Source organism: Mytilus edulis, chromosome 10 (assembly GCF_963676685.1).
Source record: "Mytilus edulis chromosome 10, xbMytEdul2.2, whole genome shotgun sequence".
In the NCBI taxonomy this organism is placed as follows: domain Eukaryota; kingdom Metazoa; phylum Mollusca; class Bivalvia; order Mytilida; family Mytilidae; genus Mytilus; species Mytilus edulis.
Genome location: NC_092353.1, coordinates 33,524,069 through 33,544,606, shown reverse-complemented (window position 1 = coordinate 33,544,606; position 20,538 = coordinate 33,524,069). Strand labels below are relative to the sequence as shown.

At 33.8% G+C, this 20,538-nt stretch overlaps 1 protein-coding gene across 1 annotated transcript; it reads left to right on the top strand.

The window, feature by feature from the left end:
* Positions 1-2,165: 2,165 nt before the first annotated feature.
* On the top strand, positions 2,166-6,935 carry LOC139490962 (uncharacterized). The gene is made up of 6 exons (XM_071278128.1): positions 2,166-2,469; positions 2,921-3,932; positions 4,311-4,375; positions 4,854-5,045; positions 5,361-5,564; positions 6,110-6,935. Exons 4-6 carry the CDS (start codon positions 4,944-4,946, stop codon positions 6,839-6,841), a joined length of 1,038 nt encoding a protein of 345 aa, XP_071134229.1. The 5' UTR covers positions 2,166-2,469; positions 2,921-3,932; positions 4,311-4,375; positions 4,854-4,943; the 3' UTR covers positions 6,842-6,935.
* The last annotated feature ends 13,603 nt before the right edge of the window (positions 6,936-20,538 follow it).

Genomic DNA, 20,538 nt, shown 5'->3' with positions numbered 1-20,538 from the left:
TTTATAGCATAAACATTCCAATCAGCCTGATCATTCTATTGTTTCATGGAAGTCCGGATTATAGAGAAAACATATCATACAACAAATGACCCCATAAGTCAGAAAAATGGCAATTGTTATATTATAGTTCGTTTTTTTATTTTTTTTTGCAATGTGATTATGGACTTTCCGATTAGATTTTCCTCTAAGTTCAGTATTTTTGTGATTTTACTTTTTTCTGTGTGTGTTACATTTTAGTGTTGTGTTTCTGTTGTGTCGTAGTTTTCTTATATTTGATGTGTTTCTCTCAGTTACATTTTGTAACCCCGATTTTGTTTTTCTCTCAATTGATTTATGAATTTCGAACAGCAGTATACTCCTGTTGCCTTAATATATCCCAAATGTAGGTGAATTTGGTAAATTACTACTTAGGTAAGGGAAATTAATAATTTCAAAATTTAAATCGTCTCCTTTGTCATAGATTATGGTATTGAATTGACTGCTTATGTAAAATTCTAGGTATGATTTTAAAATGAGGAGGAAGAAGCAATGCTTTTGTTTCTTTACATTTCTAATTCTGGAGGATATATTAATGGAACCCAGTCCGAAAAGTTTGAATTGTTAATGGAAAGAACATCATCAATATATCTGAATGTGAAATTAAATGATATGGCTTCTTCGGAATTCTTATTTTTGACAAGTGTCTGAAGGAACTCCGACTCAAATGAAAATAAGAGTTCGGGAAGTAGAGGCGTGCCCATAGGAATGTTGACAATTTGTTAAAAAGTCTACCTCCAAATTCAACAAACACGTTGTAAATAAGAAACTCTAGCATACTTATCAGTTGTTTCTCTGTGAAGCATGCATGTTTTACCTACTGTTCACTATTAACAAAATGTGCCGTTTGGTATCCCAAAGTAAATAGTTATCAAAGGTACTAGGATTATAATTGTATACATTTACAGCGTATGCTACCATTTTTATGTTGAAAACCATTGTGGATTATTTCTTTTAGACAATTTTCAATTTTACATGAAATATGCCGGATTCGTTTGAAAGAGTGACGAAAGATACCAGAGGGACAGTCAACCTCATAGATCGAAAATAAACTGACAACGTAATGGCTAAAAAATAAAAAGACAAACAGTCAAATTATAGTACACAAGACACAACATAGATAACTAAAAACTAAGTAACACAAAACCCCACCCAAACTGGGGGTTATCTCAGGTGCTCCGGAAGGGTAAGCAGATCCTGCTCCACATGTGACACCCGTCGCCTCTAAACTAACTAACGACAATTTTACCACGTATTAAGATTGTGGTTTCAAATCTATGTCGTCTGACTGCTTGAAGCCGAACGTGACTTGTTCCTGTTTTGTAGAGGGTTAATTTGCATTTCTTTACGACGTGTCTAGGTATTAATACATCCAACATTCATGCATTTAGTTATGTTTTGTGTGGGTTTGGTTGAATATTACATCTGATGTCTTATCGTTTGAGGATATAATTCTGTATTTTCTCTACATTTTACACATGTCTTATTTGTCAGTATCTCAGTATATGCGAACTAATTTCCATGTTTCATGGATAAGGTTTTATATTGTGTTAGTCCAAAATAAGTATGACGTCGTCACATTTTTAAATAGCTTTTAGAGACCGCCATAATAATAATTATCAAGACGAGTATTATCATGATTTAACAAACTTTTCTAAAATTGTCCGTTTATAAATTTTGAAATTATTATGAAACTAAGGTTTCAACTCCCTCAGGCAAAGTTGACTAAGGTTTCAAAGTTGACTTTAGATGATTTTTTTTGGCTATTTATTTTAGGTATTTTTCATCTTTATCTCTTCAACGGTTTCGGTACTTATACATCCTCGGATTTCAAATGTTGGCCTTTGAGCTTTCCTAATGAAGGTAAATCTAAAAAAGCGCTTCGGACGCATGCAATTATTCAGACCTGATTTTCTTCCGTTTTTTAGCGGAATTCCGCTTTCCGCTCGACTTCTTTCCGATTTCTTGCTTTGAATTCCGTTTTTCTATTTATCACGGCAAAACCGGATATTTTTCCGCTCTTCTCCGAATCCGATAAAAATTATATAAAAAAACTTCCAAAAGCGGACATAAGCTCATTTTTGATTGGCCATAGCTATGTTTTAATAAAAGGACGAACGTGATTGGTCGAGATTTCAAAGTCAAGATGAAAGATGGTTTCCCGTGTTGTACTTCAGAGGGACTCATACAATTTGGAAGTTGACAAAGGTGTCAAAAACTGTTGGAAATGGGATTGGGTTGAACGTTCGGTTTATGGCAACCCAGTAGGCCAGTTTATTAGGAAAATTAACTCAAGAGGAATTGCCAGATGTGAGTTATGTCAAAAAGACATCAATTACGCTGGAAGAGGCTGGAAAAGTTTGGAGCAACACTTAACCAAAAAACTTCACCTGGACAATTTGAAAATGAGAAAAACAAACCACAGCCTGTCTGGTACGTTGAAATTTCTTTATTTATTTGTCTAAATGTTGTGTATCTATCTTTTAAGCAATGAGGTATGTTCTTTTAGGATAAGGAGAACTGTCCTACTCTCTTTGCTTTTCTTTCTTTGACCAAACTTTAAGGCCTGGGAAATTGGGGATAGGGGGGTATAAATTCTTAATTTCTAGGGGCTACTATGCCCAAATTTTTTGTAGGTCTGGACTTTTTTCTGCAAATATTTCTTCAAATGATGTACAAGTCAAAGGGATGAACACCAACACACAGGTTGGGAACAATCCCTAAAGAGCGATATCCCTTAAATGTCCCAACCTGACAAAAGCAATCATTACCACTTAATCTACAATATAAAAACATTTTAATGCTGTAGTCGGACATTTTTTCAAAATGTCTCTTTTAACTAGATTGGCTTGTTGTTGTAATACTTAACTTGTTTTATTTTTAGGTGCATTTGGAGCAAAATTAGATACTCACCAAGGTATATATGGATTACATCCAATGTTCAAGTCATCTGCAGAACTAAAACAACCTGCACCAGCTTCACTTACATCATTTCAGGATAGGGTAACAAATATGGAATCTATGGTAGTGGCATTTACTTCCGAAAACTCTCTATCTTTTTCCCTTGTGCCAAAAATGCTTGAATTGGCAAAAACTTTATCTGATGATAAAAAGGCTTTGGACTCCATCACTATGAACAGAACCACTGCTTCATATAAGACCCGTTTTGGCGTTGGAAAAACTTTTGAAGAAGATCTTATAAGATGTTTGAAGACAAGTTGCTTTTCCTTGAATATGGATGAAAGCACAAGTTCTAACTATCAAAAGGTGCTAACTATACTTGCTAGTTACTTCTGTAAAATCTCAAACAAAGTAGTGGTCAGGCATTTATCTTCCCTGACATGTGTTACTGTAAACAGTGAAGCTCTGTATACAAAAGTTGTGGATGTATTTGAAAAAAATGACATACCATGGAAAAACTTGACATCAATCTTAATGGATTCATGCAACGTCATGCGTGGTTCGAAATCTGGACTTGAGACCCGTATTAGAAGTCAGAAGGCTCCACACTTATTGGATGTTGATGGCGATACTTGTCATCATGTTCATAACTCAGCCAAAGCATTCTGCAAGCCATTTGATGGATTTATAGAACAGCTATACAATGACTTGTTTAATGATTTCAAGTGGTCTCCAGATTTAGAGAGTTTTTTCAAGAAATTTGTACATTGCTCAACATTAAGTTTACCATGCCTCAAAGATATGTAGGTCACAGATGGCTTTCAGTTTACGATGTCACAGTAGATACTCTTAGACTTTTTGATGGATACACTGTGTTTTATGTGCCATGGATAGATGAAAAGATTCGTCACAAATACCTGATATCTGTTGTGGAAGTGTACCACAGGTTAGGTGTATCAGAGTCATCCAGAGCCAGGATTTTAGAAATAAGAAAGGTGGGTTTTTGATTTTATTTTTATTTAAATATTTTCAAGTTATTGTTATTTTTGTTAATTAATATTTGTAATTATTATCAAAAATGCCATTCACAAATTACCTGTATTCTTTATAGAAATTAAAGTACTTAATGTTTATTATATTGTTCATTTTATCAATGGGCTGTTATATAAATTATATAATGTCCCATGGATAAAATGGACTTCACATAAATTATTTATTGAATGACAAGCAGACAGAATTCTATAATACTATTGTTGACATATTGTAATTGAATACAGGAATACTTATATTTCTTTCTTTTGTTTGTTATAATGTTTCAAGTGTTTTGATTTAATTATTTTTTGTTTGTTTTTAGTTTTGTTTTATTTTTACAGTGGATAATGTGGAGTCAATGTCCATTAAAGTAATGAAAGCAACACCAAACAACTTCTAGTATTAAGTAAGCAAATAAAGGTTTCAGTACAGCATCCAGTTCATGATAATTTTCAATAAATGTGTGGAAGGGTATTTATTTCTTAATTAAAAGTCCAAGTATTGGGTTCATTCTTAAACTGATTCTTTATCATGTTTGTAAATTATTGAATTTTTTTTTCAGCATTTAATTTTGACCCACTTAGATGCTTAGAATTTTAAATGGAGAGGAAAAAAAATAAACAATGTAAATTTTGTACATTTTTCATTTCTTAAAGAGAAAACAATCTGAAAATTCAACTGACTGACAACACAAAAAAATCACATGCATAACAACACATATTGGGAATGACAAAGAGTCAATATATGTAAGCTCAATTTAACTATTGCCATTGCCTTGTTATTAATACTAAGACATATATTAATTAAAAGTATTAATACTAAGACATATATTAATTAAAAGTATTAATACTAAGACATATATTAATTAAAAGTATCATTTACAGTGTCTTCTGAAGAAAAATCTGACAAAAGATGGTCTTGAAAGAAAGAAGAGAATTGTTGGAAAAGTATTTTACGAGAGAAGTTATGCAAAAATGATAATGGGCCTGTATTCCTCAGTATTGCCTCTTTTGAAGCAGTTTGTCTTAACCTTTGAAATGAAAGAGCCAATGATTCATGAGCTGCATGAGCAATTAGTAAGTGCAAATGCAAAAAACAATGTCCCATATATACAGCAAAAAAAAAAAACACCAAAAAATATGAAGCTCAGCATGGTCTTCAACATTGACATATTTTTAAATTAATAATTTTACTTTTACAGATTTCTGACTTGGATGGAGAGTTGTCTCATTCACGCTCATACCACACATATCACAAAATACCACATCTTAGATATTCCTGACTATATATAACTATTTGTTGTTAATATATTTCTTGATGAACACAAATTTCCCAGTGTAGCATACAGAGACAAATTTGTTATATTTTAATATGATAATAATTCTTTACAGGTCAAGTTATTTAGAGAGTTTCTTGCTTGTTATGTGAAACCTGAAATTTTGAAGTCAGCAACAACATCAGCAAAATTAAAGAGATTAGACATTTCAACAACAGCAAACTTCTTGAAAGCAGATAAAATGTTCATTGGGATAAAATCATCACAAGTAATACAGAAGAATCAAAAAGATGTGACAGTAAAAACATTTTTGCATAATGTAAGTTTTTTTTATATGAAATAGAAAGGATATAGGGTATTCATCAAAAAGAGAACATCACAATAAAATAAAGCATTGCAAAAATGCCGTCACAAAGGGGTCCCTTTTGTGGCCTTCAACAGTGAGCAAGAGCCCATACCACACAACAAGCACTAAATATACCCTAGATAAATCTCAATCATTAAATTAAAGTCACCCGAAGTCTCAGAACAAAGTATCCAATATCAAAAACTAATAACAAATAACAATGAGTTGACAAGTGTAAATTTCAAACATAACAAGCTACAAGAACATTTCAAATTTGATAATGATCTCAGTTTGTCAAAGAAAAACATACAAAAAAATTAATCGACTAACATGATTGACCATTAACATATACATCAAGAAATCATAATTTTGCATTTTTTAAATTAAATCACATGTGTATATGGAAATATTAGGTTATAGAAGGAATTATATACAAAATAACAAGTGCAGTAATGTAAGTTTTGGTTGTTCAATTTATTTGAGCAATTGTTATATTTTTTTTATACAATATTTTTCAGGTTCAAGATGCCTATAAAAATTGTGGACTCACCCTTCAGAATAAGCTTCCAATTACAAATGTTTTCTTGAAAGCAGTTTCAGCTATTCACCCAGATGCAAAAGGCCATACCTGTACATTGATTTACTTACAAAAATTGCCAAGTCTTGCGACAAATGTGCTTGAAGAAGATGAAATAGAAAACTATGATTTGGAAATAAGAAAATTTCAGACAGATGAATCAATTGTGGAGTTGGAAGATGATGAAAGAATTGATGTATGGTGGGGCAAAGATGGTATTGTAAAGAAGTATCCACTTCTTTCAAAAATGGCTCAATCACTGCTTAGTTGTTTTCATGGACCACAAGTAGAATCTAGTTTCAACATAATGAATGACATTATAGATTGTAAATCTGGAAGTATTAACATTTCAACATACAATGCTATTCAGAATATAAAATACAGTTTGAAAGCAACTGAGAAAACAGCTGTAGAGTACTACAAGAAAAAAGATGTATTACATGAAAAGATAGATCCTCACCTGTGTAAAAATATGAAAACTGCTTGTAAGCAGTACAAGGAAGAACTGCTCAAAAAGAAATTAATCAATGAGGAAAAAAAAGCAAACTTACAAATCAAATCGCAGGAAAAAACAGTTTCCAAGAGAAAAGCAAAAGAATTGATTGAAAAAGCAGCCAAAAGAGCAAGATTAGGACACATTACCTCAGCTTCTCAAAAGACAAAAGGACACTAGTGACAATGAAATCAATGAATTATGGAAATGAAATTGCCATTATATATTATTTATACACCATAAATGTTTACCCTTATTAAATATTAATTATTTCCTTTTCCTATTTATTATCAGAAGTTGTCAGCAATTGAGAAAGTATAAATTTTCTCTTCTTAAAATCTAAAAATGATAGAAGTTATATCATATTGAACATTTTTTTGAAAAATGGGGAAAAATCTTATATAAAAACAATGTTTTTTAAAACTAAATTTAAGTGCCAGGAATAGCCCAGATTGCATAATTTTGCACCATTTATCCCAAAATTTTCTGGGGGCCTTGAGCGGACCCCAGACCCCCGGCCGTGAAGGCGACCTCGCTGCGCGAGGTGGTTTGGGTCGCTTCGCGACCCAGTCGGTCTCAATATAATTATAATTCAGCTTTTTTTTTTCTTACATCAAAATCAGGTCTGATTATTAAACGTGTTGTTTTCAATTATTTTAAATCACTGGGTCGATACCTCTGCCAGTGGACTATCAGTCCCCAGGGTATCATCAGCTCAATGGTCCGTATTATGGTACTGACATGATTTAAGAAACTTTTCTAAAATTGTCCGTTTGTAAATTTAGAAATTATTAAAAAAAACTGAAGGTTTCAACTCCCTCAGGCAAAGTGGACTTTAAATGAATTTGGCTATTTATTTTAGGTATTTTTCACATATAGCTCTTCAACGGTTTCGGTACTTATACATCCTCGGATTTCAAATGTTTGGCTTTGAGCGTTCCTGATGAGGGTAAATCCAGAAAAGCGCTTCGGACGCATGAAATTATCAAACGTGTCATGTTCAGTATATTTGTATGAATTACATTATATGAATTCGTGTTGCTTACTCCTTAGTTTTCTATGTTGTCATGTGTACTATTGTTTGTCCGTTTGTCTTTTTCATTTTTAGCCATGGCGTTGTCAGTTTATTTTCGATTGATGAGTTTGACTGTCCCTCTGGTATCTTTCGTCCCTCTTTCCTTTGAAGTATTACGAAATATTTTGACTATTCAGGTTTAATCCACCATTTTCTACATTTGAAAATGCCTGTACCAAGTCAGGAGGAATATGACAGTTCTTGTCCATTCGTTTTTTATGTGTTTTGTCATTTGAATTTGCCATGTGATTATGGACTTTCCGATTGGATTTTCCTCTGAGCTCAGTATTTTTGTGATTTTACTTTTTTCAAGATTATATACACGTCACTAAAATACGTCGCTGTTGTGAATAAAAGATGTCTGATTCTGCGGTTCACATCTTTTAATTTGCTGAGTGTTCTTGTGTTCGTTTGCATTGTTTTCTTCTCACGTAGCATAGTCATTTTAGCGATATTTTTTTTATATTGCCATACAGTATGAGCGAAAGGTTGGCTTTTAAAATGGGCTGTATCAAGTTAAATATGGCAGTTGTTATTAAATATTGTCCTTTTCTTTGTATGTTGACGTTTGTTTTTGTTGTGCTTCAATGTTTCTGCTTCGTTGTTTTCCTATTATAGTTGATGTGTTCCCTCGCTTTAGTTAGTATCCCAGATTTGTTTTCTTTCAATCGTTTTATGAATTTTGAACAGCAGTATACTACGGTTTTATTTCGAGAGAATAAACAAATTATTACATATACTGACAAATTGAGGTACATATTTTGCTGCCTTCGTTTATATAAAATCTGTTTCGAACATATAGTAAAAATCAGCCTATCTTCTTAATAAGGAATTCGAATTACCTGTACCAAGTCATTTGATCTTCAGGGTTTCCTGTTTTGTAGTCTGCCAGGAACAAACATTCTTCATCTGGAGTCAGGTTAATTGATGTCATGTCTCTATATACCGGGGTTGGACTTCTGCCCAGTGTCATCTGAGAGTGTTACTGTCGAACTCTGTGTCCTAAAAAAACTAAGGATTTTTTTTATCTCAGGCATAGATTACCTTAGCCGTATTTGGAACAACTTTTTGGAATTTTGGATCCTCAATGCTCTTTAACTTTGAACTTGTTTGGCTTTATAAATATTTTGATATGAGCGTCACTGATGAGTCTTATGTAAACGAAACACGCGTCTGGCGAACTAAATTATAATCCTGGGTCGGTGCCACTGCTGGTGGACGTTTCGTCCCCGAGGGTATCACCAGCCCAGTAGTCCAACAATTTGGTGTTTACATGAATATCAATAATGTGGTCATTTTTATAAATTCCCTGTTTACAAAACTTTTAATATTTCGAAAAAAAAATAGGATTTTCTTATCCCAGGCATAGATTACCATAGACGTATATGGCACAACTTTTTGGAATTTGGGATCCTTAATGCTCTTCAACTGTGTACTTGTTTGGCTTTATAAATATTTTGATATGAGCGTCACTGATGAGTCTCATGTAGACGAAACGCGCGTCTGGCGTACTAAATTATAATACTGGTACCTTTGATAACTATCTGCAGTTGGTTGTCATTTTCTTGACAACTGACTTTCTCTTTTCTTAATCATCAGACTTCTTTCTTCTTGAAATTTTATACGATGCGTTATATTTACTTGTACTTCATACGAACAGAACCAGCACTGAACAAACTGTGATCCGTGCAGATATATAATATGTCTACTCAGGGCAGGTTCTTATATGTTTTAAAACACCTCTCAAGGCAAGCCTTCATCTGCAGAAAAAGATTAACAATCATATATACTTTGGACTAATCATCAATTTGGACCTCGGGGAATTGAATTAGACCCACATTGTCAGCATTTTTCAGGAAAATTATAATTTAACACAAATAAGTAAATCAGTAACATCTGGACATATTCTATATAAACAGCTCTCTGTTATTCACCTTAAACAGCAAAACAATTAATTCACCTTAAACCGGCAAAACAAATAGTTCAATTTCAATATTTACAAATAAAACCAATTTGTGCTTTATATACAACATAACTTATTGTTACAATTTTATTATATGGACATTCACGTTTGGTATTCAAGAAATAATTGATGCAAGCTATACTTTATTGTAGTTTTAACATGGGTAGGCATTATATTCGTGATTACTTTTGCCCGAGCGATAGTGAGTTTTACTTCAATTCAACAATTTACAAAAATCATTCACGCTTGAGTGTCCCTCTTCATGTTCTAGGTTGCATTTCTGTTTAATCTTCATCCTCTGTTTTCTTTTCTTTTTCGGGAAGCACTTTTGGTTGTCCCTCTTGCGGTGCTAGGTTTTGGAATGGATTATCTTTCTTGTTCATCTTCATCCTCAACTATTAAGCAAATCAATTGTTATCAGGTAAATAAAAAATGACTTTACCACAGTTGTGATAAATAAAGGCAACAGTAGTTTACCGATGTTCAAAACTCATAAATGGATAGAAAAAAAATCCGGGTCACAAACGATTACCGAGGGAAACGCATTAAATATAAGAGGAGAATGACGACACAACATTAAAATGAAACACACACTTTCATTTGACAATTGCCATGTTTTTAAAGTGTTCATAGGCTTGTATCTTCTCAGTATACGCAATGTATTAAGATAGGTCTAACTTGACTATTCATCTTATAAAAAATTGCTTCATTTCTTTTATGTCAGAATTTGTTTTAAGTGGGTCATATTAAGATAAAAGAAAATTTAATTTTTTAGCTACATTGTAGTTACCAATGATAACTCAAATGAGGGATTGTTACTCATTTGGGGAACAGTTCCCTATTTTGCCAGTTTCCCCACCCTGATTAACTTCACCAACAGTACCTTAAAAGAAATGAGGTTATGTATAAGTTAATCCCCATTAAAATTTGACAAATTGTCACCAACTTGTTAATTAAAAACAATGAATATCAGATGCGACAGGGTGTAATTTTAAATGCCCTTTCATATCAGTCCCAGAGTTTCAGCTTGCATTCTTATTCAGGTACTATATAAAAGCATTAGTCTAATCAATTCAATTTAATTCAAAGCTAACACTTTATACTTTTAGCATGTGACACAACATAACAAATTAAAAGTAATATGTGCGATAATTTTGCCTGTAAAATGTATTTTCAATTTCAAATTTAAATCTGTGGTTGTCCCACATGAAGATACTTTAATGTCAGTATTGAGCTTTAAATTCTATAAACAGATTGAAATCTACGGTTAAAAATTACTTATTTATTGAGAGAGTAGATAATTTAATTGATCTATTGAATACATGAAGAGAATTTATGTCCTTCTTTAATCACAGTTCTTTATCCATATGAAATATATATGTATGTAATATGTTTTTTTTAAAACTTTATGTCTAAATATAGATCTCTCCAGCATCTTTACATGAAGTTCAAGACAATGGGGATGGTATACAGTGCAAAAGAACTGACGGTGTGTAAGTATAAATTATTCTGATACATGCATTTATCTCTAAATGATTTATAATCATATACACTTTGAAATTTTCCTATAAGTAAATATAAGAAGATGTGGTATGAAGTCTGATGTGATAAAGGCTTCCACAGTTTTTGATGAAATAACTTCAACTGGTAGGTTATTCCAATCATTAATAATTCGTTGTGAGAAATGTCTTAATCGAAAAGAAGTGTTACATCTAAGTTTTGCTAATTTCCAATTATGCCCACGGGTATTTGTACTGATGACAGTAAAAAATCTTTCATAAGATACATCTTCGATTCCTTTTAATATTTTGAAAGCTTGTATCATATCACCTCTTCGCCTTCTTTGAGTTAGGGAAGGTAGTTTAAGTACTTTTAATCTGTCTTCATAGCTTAAATGTCGTATATCAGGAATTATTTAGTTGCTCTCATCTGCACTTTTTCTACAGCATTAATATCTTTCTTTAAATGCGGATACCATATTGTATTTCCATATCCACGTGTGGTCGTACCAACGCAACGTATAGTCTTAAAAATGTATATTGATCTTTAAAGTTAAAAGTTCGGTTAATCAGCCCAAGTATACTATTGGCTTTATTTATTTTACTTGATATATGTTGAGAAAATTTAAGATCATTTTGTAAAATAATTCCAAGATCCTTTTCTTGTTCATCTTTATGCCCGCGTCACACTGTCCCGATTTTTATATACGATGGACACCCGAATGCGAAAATTGTAAGTTCGTACGAAGTTGGTCCCGATCTCGTTAAAATACCAAAAAGTGACCGGAGCAAGTACGATAAATAACGAAGTCTATACGATGGTTCCGAAATTATATACGATAGCAAATGATGGACACACGAAGGTTAACCGAAGACGGGTATTTAAGCTTCATATCTCAGCCGAAGCCTACACGATGGATCACGAAGGCTACACGATGGGTTACGAAGGCTACACGATGGATTACGATGATGGCGCGATGGCCATACGATGTCTAAAAGATACGAACAGAATTTCGACAACATATCGTTTCTGTACAAGTCTGCCATGCATGGCGGGAATTCGATCTTTTTGTCTAATTCTTATAAAACTAAGTTTATTATTCCCTCGCCTACTACATGTAAGTTGCGTGTAGATAAAATTGTTATGGACACTCTAGAACCAAAATGCTCAAAACTTGGTATGGTGTTACTCGTTAAGAATATCTTAAGCGCTATTGACTTTAAAGTTCAAAGGTTAAGGTCACAGTCAGAGGCGGATTTAGGGGGAGGGGCAGGGGGCCCGCCCCCCCTTTTTGGGAAAAAATTGGTTGCTAATATAGGGAATCACTGGAGCGGGCCCCCTCTTAGGTCAGTCAGTGGGCCCCCACTTATGAAAATTTCTGGATCCGCCACTGACAGTGGCAGTTGTAATACAAGGCAATATCACCCTTGTGGACACTCTAAAACCAATATGCTTCAAAAGATTTTAACCACGTTTGGTATATTGTTCATCCTTGAAATGATCTGACATTTTTAACGTTCAACGTCATGCAGATGGACTTGTTTTTTCTCCTTGAAATAGCATAATACACAGGAAATTGGTTGCTCATTTTTTTTACCTGCTGGTTCTAAAGACAATATTAAAGGTATTTCCAGTTACTGAATGTTTTGGTTGATTTCTAAAAAAAATAGTTTATGTATCAAATATGCATATTCAATTTACCATTTTCTGCATGTGTCATATACAAATATAGTGTCCATATTTGTCCCCAATATGTTACATACGAGGGGATGCCACGCTCGGCCTTGTTTTAACTATAAAATGTATGCACTAGTCTGAATAATCACCCATAATTATGCCCATGTTTACTGATATATCTTAAAGGCAAGGTAATGGGTTTGTTGATCCCTTTTATTCAAATAGAGCTCTTTCCAGGAGAATATCATAATAATATAGACAAAAGGAAGGATGTGGGGAAAGCAACAAATGCGGCAAAATATGACATATAGAGACATATAGAAAACAAAATGGTTATGGAGTAAACATTCGTGTGACAACAACTCAGACGATACATAAAAAATCAGAATAATGGAGAAAAAGTTGGTTTCCCTATGTACGTGTACCTGCAGTGTTGGTGTTCGAGGCGCGTTTATGATTTTCATTATGTTACTTGATATGAAAAATTGACAAAAAATAATATTTTACTTGTAAAAGTAAATCCTGAGCCTGTAATAGCTGCTCTTCTTGTTCCATTTGAATTAATAGAAACAACGCTGTCGCCTTTCTTGTTCTCATAGAATCATATGATATGAGCTGCATGTTTTGTGAACGTCTTTCTTAACTTTCGTATTAGACTGACCAGTGCATATCGCGCATGGCACTTTAAATGTATTTTAGCGCGAAAATTAACTTACATTAAGCTGGATTTATTGCCGTCGTAGTTCCATCTTGTCGCCTTCGTACTTTTATTCGATGGCAACACGACGGGATTACGAGGTCTTCATGAAGTCGTGTTGCCATCGTAAGACCTTCGGGTATCTTCGTGATTCATTCGTGTAGACATCTTAATGTCAAAACTGCCCGATGGAAACGATGGAAAAACGAATGCAATACGATGTGCAAAGATGCGTTCCCGGTGACATTACGATGGTGAGGATGGTGATACGAACTCAATACGAACCCGCAACATCGGACGCAACTTCGGGGATTTTTTTAACATGTTAAAAAATTAAGAAACCCTTCCCGAAGTTGTCCCCGAAGGCTAGAAAAAGTGGCCGATGATTCTAAGATGGTTAAAGATGGCACTACGAATAGCCCGATCTGGATACGATCAGTCCCGAATTTGAAAATTTCCATTTTCGTGATGCCATCGGGGTAAAAATCGGGACAGTGTGACGCGGGCATTAATGATATCAATATTGCTCATGGTATAAACATTTTCAGGATTATTTCTTCCATAGTGGATTTGTTTACATTTGTTTACATTAAATTTCAGTCCCATAACTTGGACCAATTGTAGAGTGCATCTAGATCATTCTGTAAGACATCAGATTTAGAAGTAGGTGCATAAATTTTAGTATCGTCTGCGAAAATTTTTACTATAGACTCCACAACATCTGGTAAATCATTTATGAATATAATAAAAAGAACAGGTCCAAGTACACTGCCTTGGGGCACTCGACTAATTACATTTTGCCATTCAGATTTTCCCCCTTTCACCGCAACTTGTTGTCGACGTCCAGTTAAAAAGTCAGTTATCCATTTTAATATAGATCAACGAATACCGTATGAATACAGTTTCTTTAATAATCTTTTATGTGGCACTTTATCGAAAGCTTTGGCAAAATCTAGATATAATGTGTCCCAGGATATATTATTATCCATATATAATGACCAGTCTTCCATGACATCAAGTAATTGTAATATACATGATCTTCCAGAGCGAAAACCAAACTGTGAGTCTGATAACAAATTATTGGTTATTAAATGATCAATCATTTCCTTCCGTATAACCTTTTCCAAAGTGGTGCAATTTCATAAATCAAACTTTTTCCATATCCAGTGGGTAAAATTCTAACTATTTCTTTCTTTCCCTTCAGTAACATATCCAATATTTCTATTTGCTTTTCTTTTAAATCAAAACTTTTTTTGTTCAGTACACGAAGGTGCGATTTGTAGTCGGCCATCTTTATGAACTAGATTTTATGTAATCTTGAGCGTTGTAAATCGGTTTGGAGACAAATTCCACACAACGTGTGGCAGAGGTCATATTTTGTGTAGTGATACAAAGTAAGTACGAAACGGATGTGAGCTCTGCACCGGAGATTGACCAACATCAGGGAAGTCACATTTACGAGCAATGTTTAACGCATAAATTCAACTCGATGAAATAGTAGATGGTTCTAATGAAGTATATCTGGTATTCATGCGAACGCTTACCACAATAAGACAGACGATTAAAAAGAAGCGGTACTTATGAGACGGCAAAATAAACTTTTTGGTGATCAATGCTCCTCATCTTTGTATGGCTTTCTTAACTATTTTGACCTGAGCATCACTGATTAGTCTTATGTAGACGAAACACTCGTCTGGCGTATTAAATAATAAGCCTGTAACTATTGATAACTATTATCATGTCGAAATGGTCTATTGTATTGTTTAATTTCTCTGTCCGGCATGTTCTTTAATCTATTAGTATTGTAGTCCTGTCATTTTAGTGTTATATTTAACAATGACATAAAAGCGCGAGGTTTGGTTAGCCACAAAATCATGTTCAACTCTCCATTTGTTCAAAAAATTGTTCTTTACCAAGTCAGGAAAATGAAAGTTGTTATCCTGTAATTCGAGTGTGAGTGTTGCATTTGTTTTTTGTTGCACTTCAATGTTTCTGTCGTATCGTTGTTTTCCTCTTATAGATGTGATTTGGAAGATTCAGATGACGATGTAATATATGTTATAACATCAGGACCGCCAAAATATAGCAGAAACAGCTACGGATATCTAGTTGAAGAACAAACTTACTCAACTACAAACAGTAATAAAACATACAACAAACAGTAATTAGAGATGAACGCACAGAAAACAACTGGATGACACAAGTAGCACTTCGAGGAAAATACATTTACACCAGTGACAAACAGTACACAATAACATTTTCTTTTTTAAATTATTTTATTATTTTTCTAAAAAACTGTATAACTTTATTAACATATTTCATTCTATTTAACTAAATACATTTATTACATAAGTAACCAATAACAACATAGACAATAATAGAACACTATAACGTAAAAAACTTGATGCCGCTTTTAGTACTACAGAGATTACTTTTTATGCCCCACCTACAATATTAGTGGGGCATTATGTTTTCTGGTCTGTGGGTCCGTTCGTTTGTTCGCCCCACTTGAGGTTAAAGTTTTTGGTCAAGGTAGTTTTTGATGAAGTTGAAGTCCAATCAACTTGAAACTTAGTACACATGATCCCAATTATATGATCTTTCAAATTTTTATGCCTTATTAAAGTTTTAATCCCAATTTCACGGTCCACTGAACATAGAAAATGATAGTACAAAGTTCAGGTTTAAGTTTTTGGTTAAAGTTTTTAGTCAAGGTAGTTTTTGATGAAGTTGAAGTCACATCAACTTGAAACTTAGTACACATGTTCCCTATGATATAAGATCTTTCTAATTTTAATTCCAAAGTAAAGTTTTGACCCACATTTCACGGTCCACTAAACATGGAAAATGGTAGTGTGAGTGGAGCATCCGTGTACTATGGACACATTCTTGTTATTTGTACCTTGTCCTGATGACGCCGATTTAATCGGCAAAACATTCTGACTTAATAAATTTGAAGATTACTTACGACATAAGGAACACACGATATATTATCTGTGAAACGGATATACCATAACGGTTGACCGACCCGTAATGGCGTCCGTAATATTTACGCAGTGATGATTTCCACTTCACCATTAGGAACTCTTGGTTTAAAAATGAAAAAGTTACAATTGGGAAGTAAAAATCATCACTTTTGTCGGAAAGTTTAGTTTTCAACAGACCCTCATGGTCAGTTATAAGATATTAGTCATAATTAAATGGCAAAAATCAAAAGCCCAAACACGTCAAACGAATGGATAACAACTGTCATATTCCTGACTGGGTACAGGCGTTTTCTTATGTAGAAAATAGTGGATTGAACCTGCTTTTATAGTTAGCTAAAACTTACACTTGTATGACAGTCGAATCGAATTATTGACGGTATGGGCTTTGTTCATTGTTGAAGGCCGTACGGTGACCTATGGTTGTTTATTTCTGTGTCATTTTGGTCTCATGTGAAAAGTTGTCTCATTGGCAATCATACCACACCTCCTTTTTAGCTCACCTGGCCCACTTGGCGTCGTCCGTCGTCAATCTTCTTCTCTGAAACTTCTGGGCCAAATTTAACCAAACTTGGACACAATCATCATTTGGGTTTTTAGTTTAAAAATTGTGTCCGATGACCCGGCCTACCAACTAAGATGGCCGCCATGGCTAAAAATAGAACATAGGGGTAAAATGTAAATTTTGGCTTATAACTCTGAAACCAAAGCATTAAGAGCAAATCTGATATGGATTAATTGTTTATCAACTCAATATCGATCTGCCCGTAAATTTTAAGATGAATCGGACAACTGGTTGTTGGGTTGCTGCCCCTGAATTGGTAATTTTGAGGAAATTTTGCCGTTTTTGGTTATTATCTTGAATATAATTATAGATAGAGATAAACTGTAAACAGCAATAATGTTCAGCAAAGTAGGATCTACAAATATGTCAACATGACCAAAAATAGTCAGTTGACCCCTTAAGGAGTTATTGACCTTTATGGTAATTTTTAACCATTTTTTCGTAAATTTTTGTTATCTTTTACAAAAACCTTTTAAAACTACTGGCCCAAATTTAACCAAACTCGGCCACAATCATCATTTGGGTATCGTGTTTTAAAAATGTGTCCGGCAACCCGGCCAACCAATCAAGATGGCCGACATGGCTAAAAATAGAACATAGGAGTAAAATGTAGATTTTGGCTTATATCTCTGAAACCAAAGCATTTAGAGCAAATCTGACACGGTGTAAAATTGTTTATCAAGTCAATATCTATCTGATGTGAAATTTTCAGATGAATTGGTCAACTGGTTTTTGGGTTGCTTTTAAAGAATTTTTGCCGTTTTTTGTTATTATCTTGATTACTATTAGTAACCATCAATAATGTTCAGAACAGCAAGATCTACAAACAAGTAAACATGACCAAAATGGTCAGTTGACCCCTTAAGGAGTTATTGCCCTTTATAGTCACCCAAACACAATTTTGTCATGAATCCATCTGTGTCCTTTGTTTAATATGCACATAGACCCAGGTTAGCGACACAGGCTCTTAAGAGCCTCTAGTTTATGTGTCCAATGGACCGTAAATAAAGGCAACAGATACCGATGTTCAAACTCATAAATCCATGGACAAAAAACAAAATCGGGGTAACAAACTAAAACTGAGGGAATAAAAACTCTAGTTTGGCATTTGTTTGTTTTTGTTCTGATTGAGATTGTGACACGTTGATGACTGCTGTACCCTACTTTTACAATTTTACCTATTATGTCTTTTGTTCACGTTACGTTGTAAATATAATGAAATTTGATGCGACTGTCCTACAAGTGAGAGGTTTAGCGCTATAGTACCAGGTTTCAATCCAACATTTTGTACATTTGAAAATGCCTGTATCAAGTCATGATTATGACAGTTGTTGTCCATTCGTTTGATGTGTTTAACAATTGATTTTTCCATTTGATTAGGGACTTTTCGTTTTGAATTTTCCTGGGAGTTCAGTATTTTTGTGATTTCACTATTTTTTTTAACCAAAATTCCTTTTAAAAAATTGCCAAATACGGCTTAGGGTTTCTATGCCTGGGATAAGAATGTCCTTAGTATTTCGAATATTTCAACATGACCATACAATTGATATTCATGTCAACACCGTAGTGTTGACTCCTGGGCTGATGATACCCTCGGGGACGAAACTTTCACCAGCAGTGCTATCTACTCAATGGTGCAAATAGTTATCTAAGGTACCAGGCATATAAGACAATAACAATCAAAACCAAGGAGTAAACAAAGAATCATAAAACCAGACGTATAATTAAATATGTAAGATACCTTCGGGTACTAAATTTCTACCAGCAGTGGTATCGACCCAGTGGTGTAAATAGTTATCAAAGGTTACAGGCTTATAACATTCTTCTTGAAGAATCAACTATTTTCTCATTAGTATTAAAGTGAGTAAATAGGTAATGTGTATCTCTTAATTACTTAAACCTATCATATACTAGTATATACAAATTCAAATTTTCCTTTGTACATGGCACAAAAAAATATGTCAACATAGTAAAACAAACCAAGGTAGTAATTTGAACAATAATATTACAACCTGATCCACTCACTCAACACCTAGCAAACACAACATTCTTGCCTCATTTGGTTAAGTCTAAATTTTGGCTAAAATTTAAACACAACATGATGGAGCTGTTAACGATTTGTCATATATTGACAAAAAAAGAGTAAAATTCATAATTGAACTACATCAAAAGTTACCCAGTCTTAATAGATATTAAATTTTACAAGTTTCAAAATTAATGTCTTAACTTAATTACACTTTTTTTGTTATAAAGATAACCCATTACTCATTAATACAATCTACAAGAAGGCTAAATCATTTTTTTCTCCTTAACAAAAGTTCATCTTTTCTCTATCGGTGACTGGGGTCTTCTGCCTCTGCTAAAGGATATCGAGTATGGTCTCCTCCCGAAACTGGCGTTTCTTTGATACACTTGCGGCCGGATTTAAGTTACTTTATCTCTTCTCTGCTGCCTTATTACGGTCCTTTATCCCTGCAACTAATACAACACTGGTGTATGAGGATTGGTTCAACCCACCATTTGTTCTCTTGAAATGTCCTGTACCAAGTCATTGTTATATTATAGTTCGTTTCGGTGTGTGTTTCATTTTAGTGTTGTGTCGTAGTTCTCTTATATTTGATGTCTTTCCCTCAGTTTTATTTAACCCGGATATGTTTTTTTTCAATCGATTTATGAATTTCGAACAGCAGTATACTACTGTTGCCTTTATTTATTGTACATTGCCCTTGGACTGAAGGCCAAACACTGACCCAGATATGTTCTTAGTATGTGGACCATGTTAAAAGGAAATTGAGCTCTTCTACAGTTGTCCTTGATGGGTGTGATAACCACTCGACCAATGGTATAACTCACATGAAGCGAAGTATAAATATTTTGTCTAATATAGTCACCTTTACAAAAGATATTACACTACGGGAGAAGAAAAAAACGATCCTTGCAAACAACAGCGCTTTGTAACTCTACTTGAAGATACGTTGATTGAAAAGGCGAACGATGAGGCCGATTTATTAATAGTGAAGACAGCTGTCACAAAGACTCAGTAGTTGTATTCTTAGAAGACACTGATTTACTAGTTTGACTTTGTCGTCATGCTAAACAAAATCAAAATACAAAATATTTTACATCAGATAAACAAGCTACGTTCCCCATTTCCATTCTCAATTTTACTACAAAGACCAACAACATGTGATATATCCATAACACAAATAATAATCGGCGTTGGATAGTGTAACCAGCTTCCATTTTGTTCATGCCATGACTGGATGTGATACAAGTAGGTTACATTCGCGCTACAGAAAATCAAGACTGATGTGTATCTTCAGAAACAAGCCAAAGTTTTCTGACTAAAAACGTGACGAAATGACACAATTACTAAAACTGGAGGAGGCAATTGTTATACTGTATGGCGGAATTTA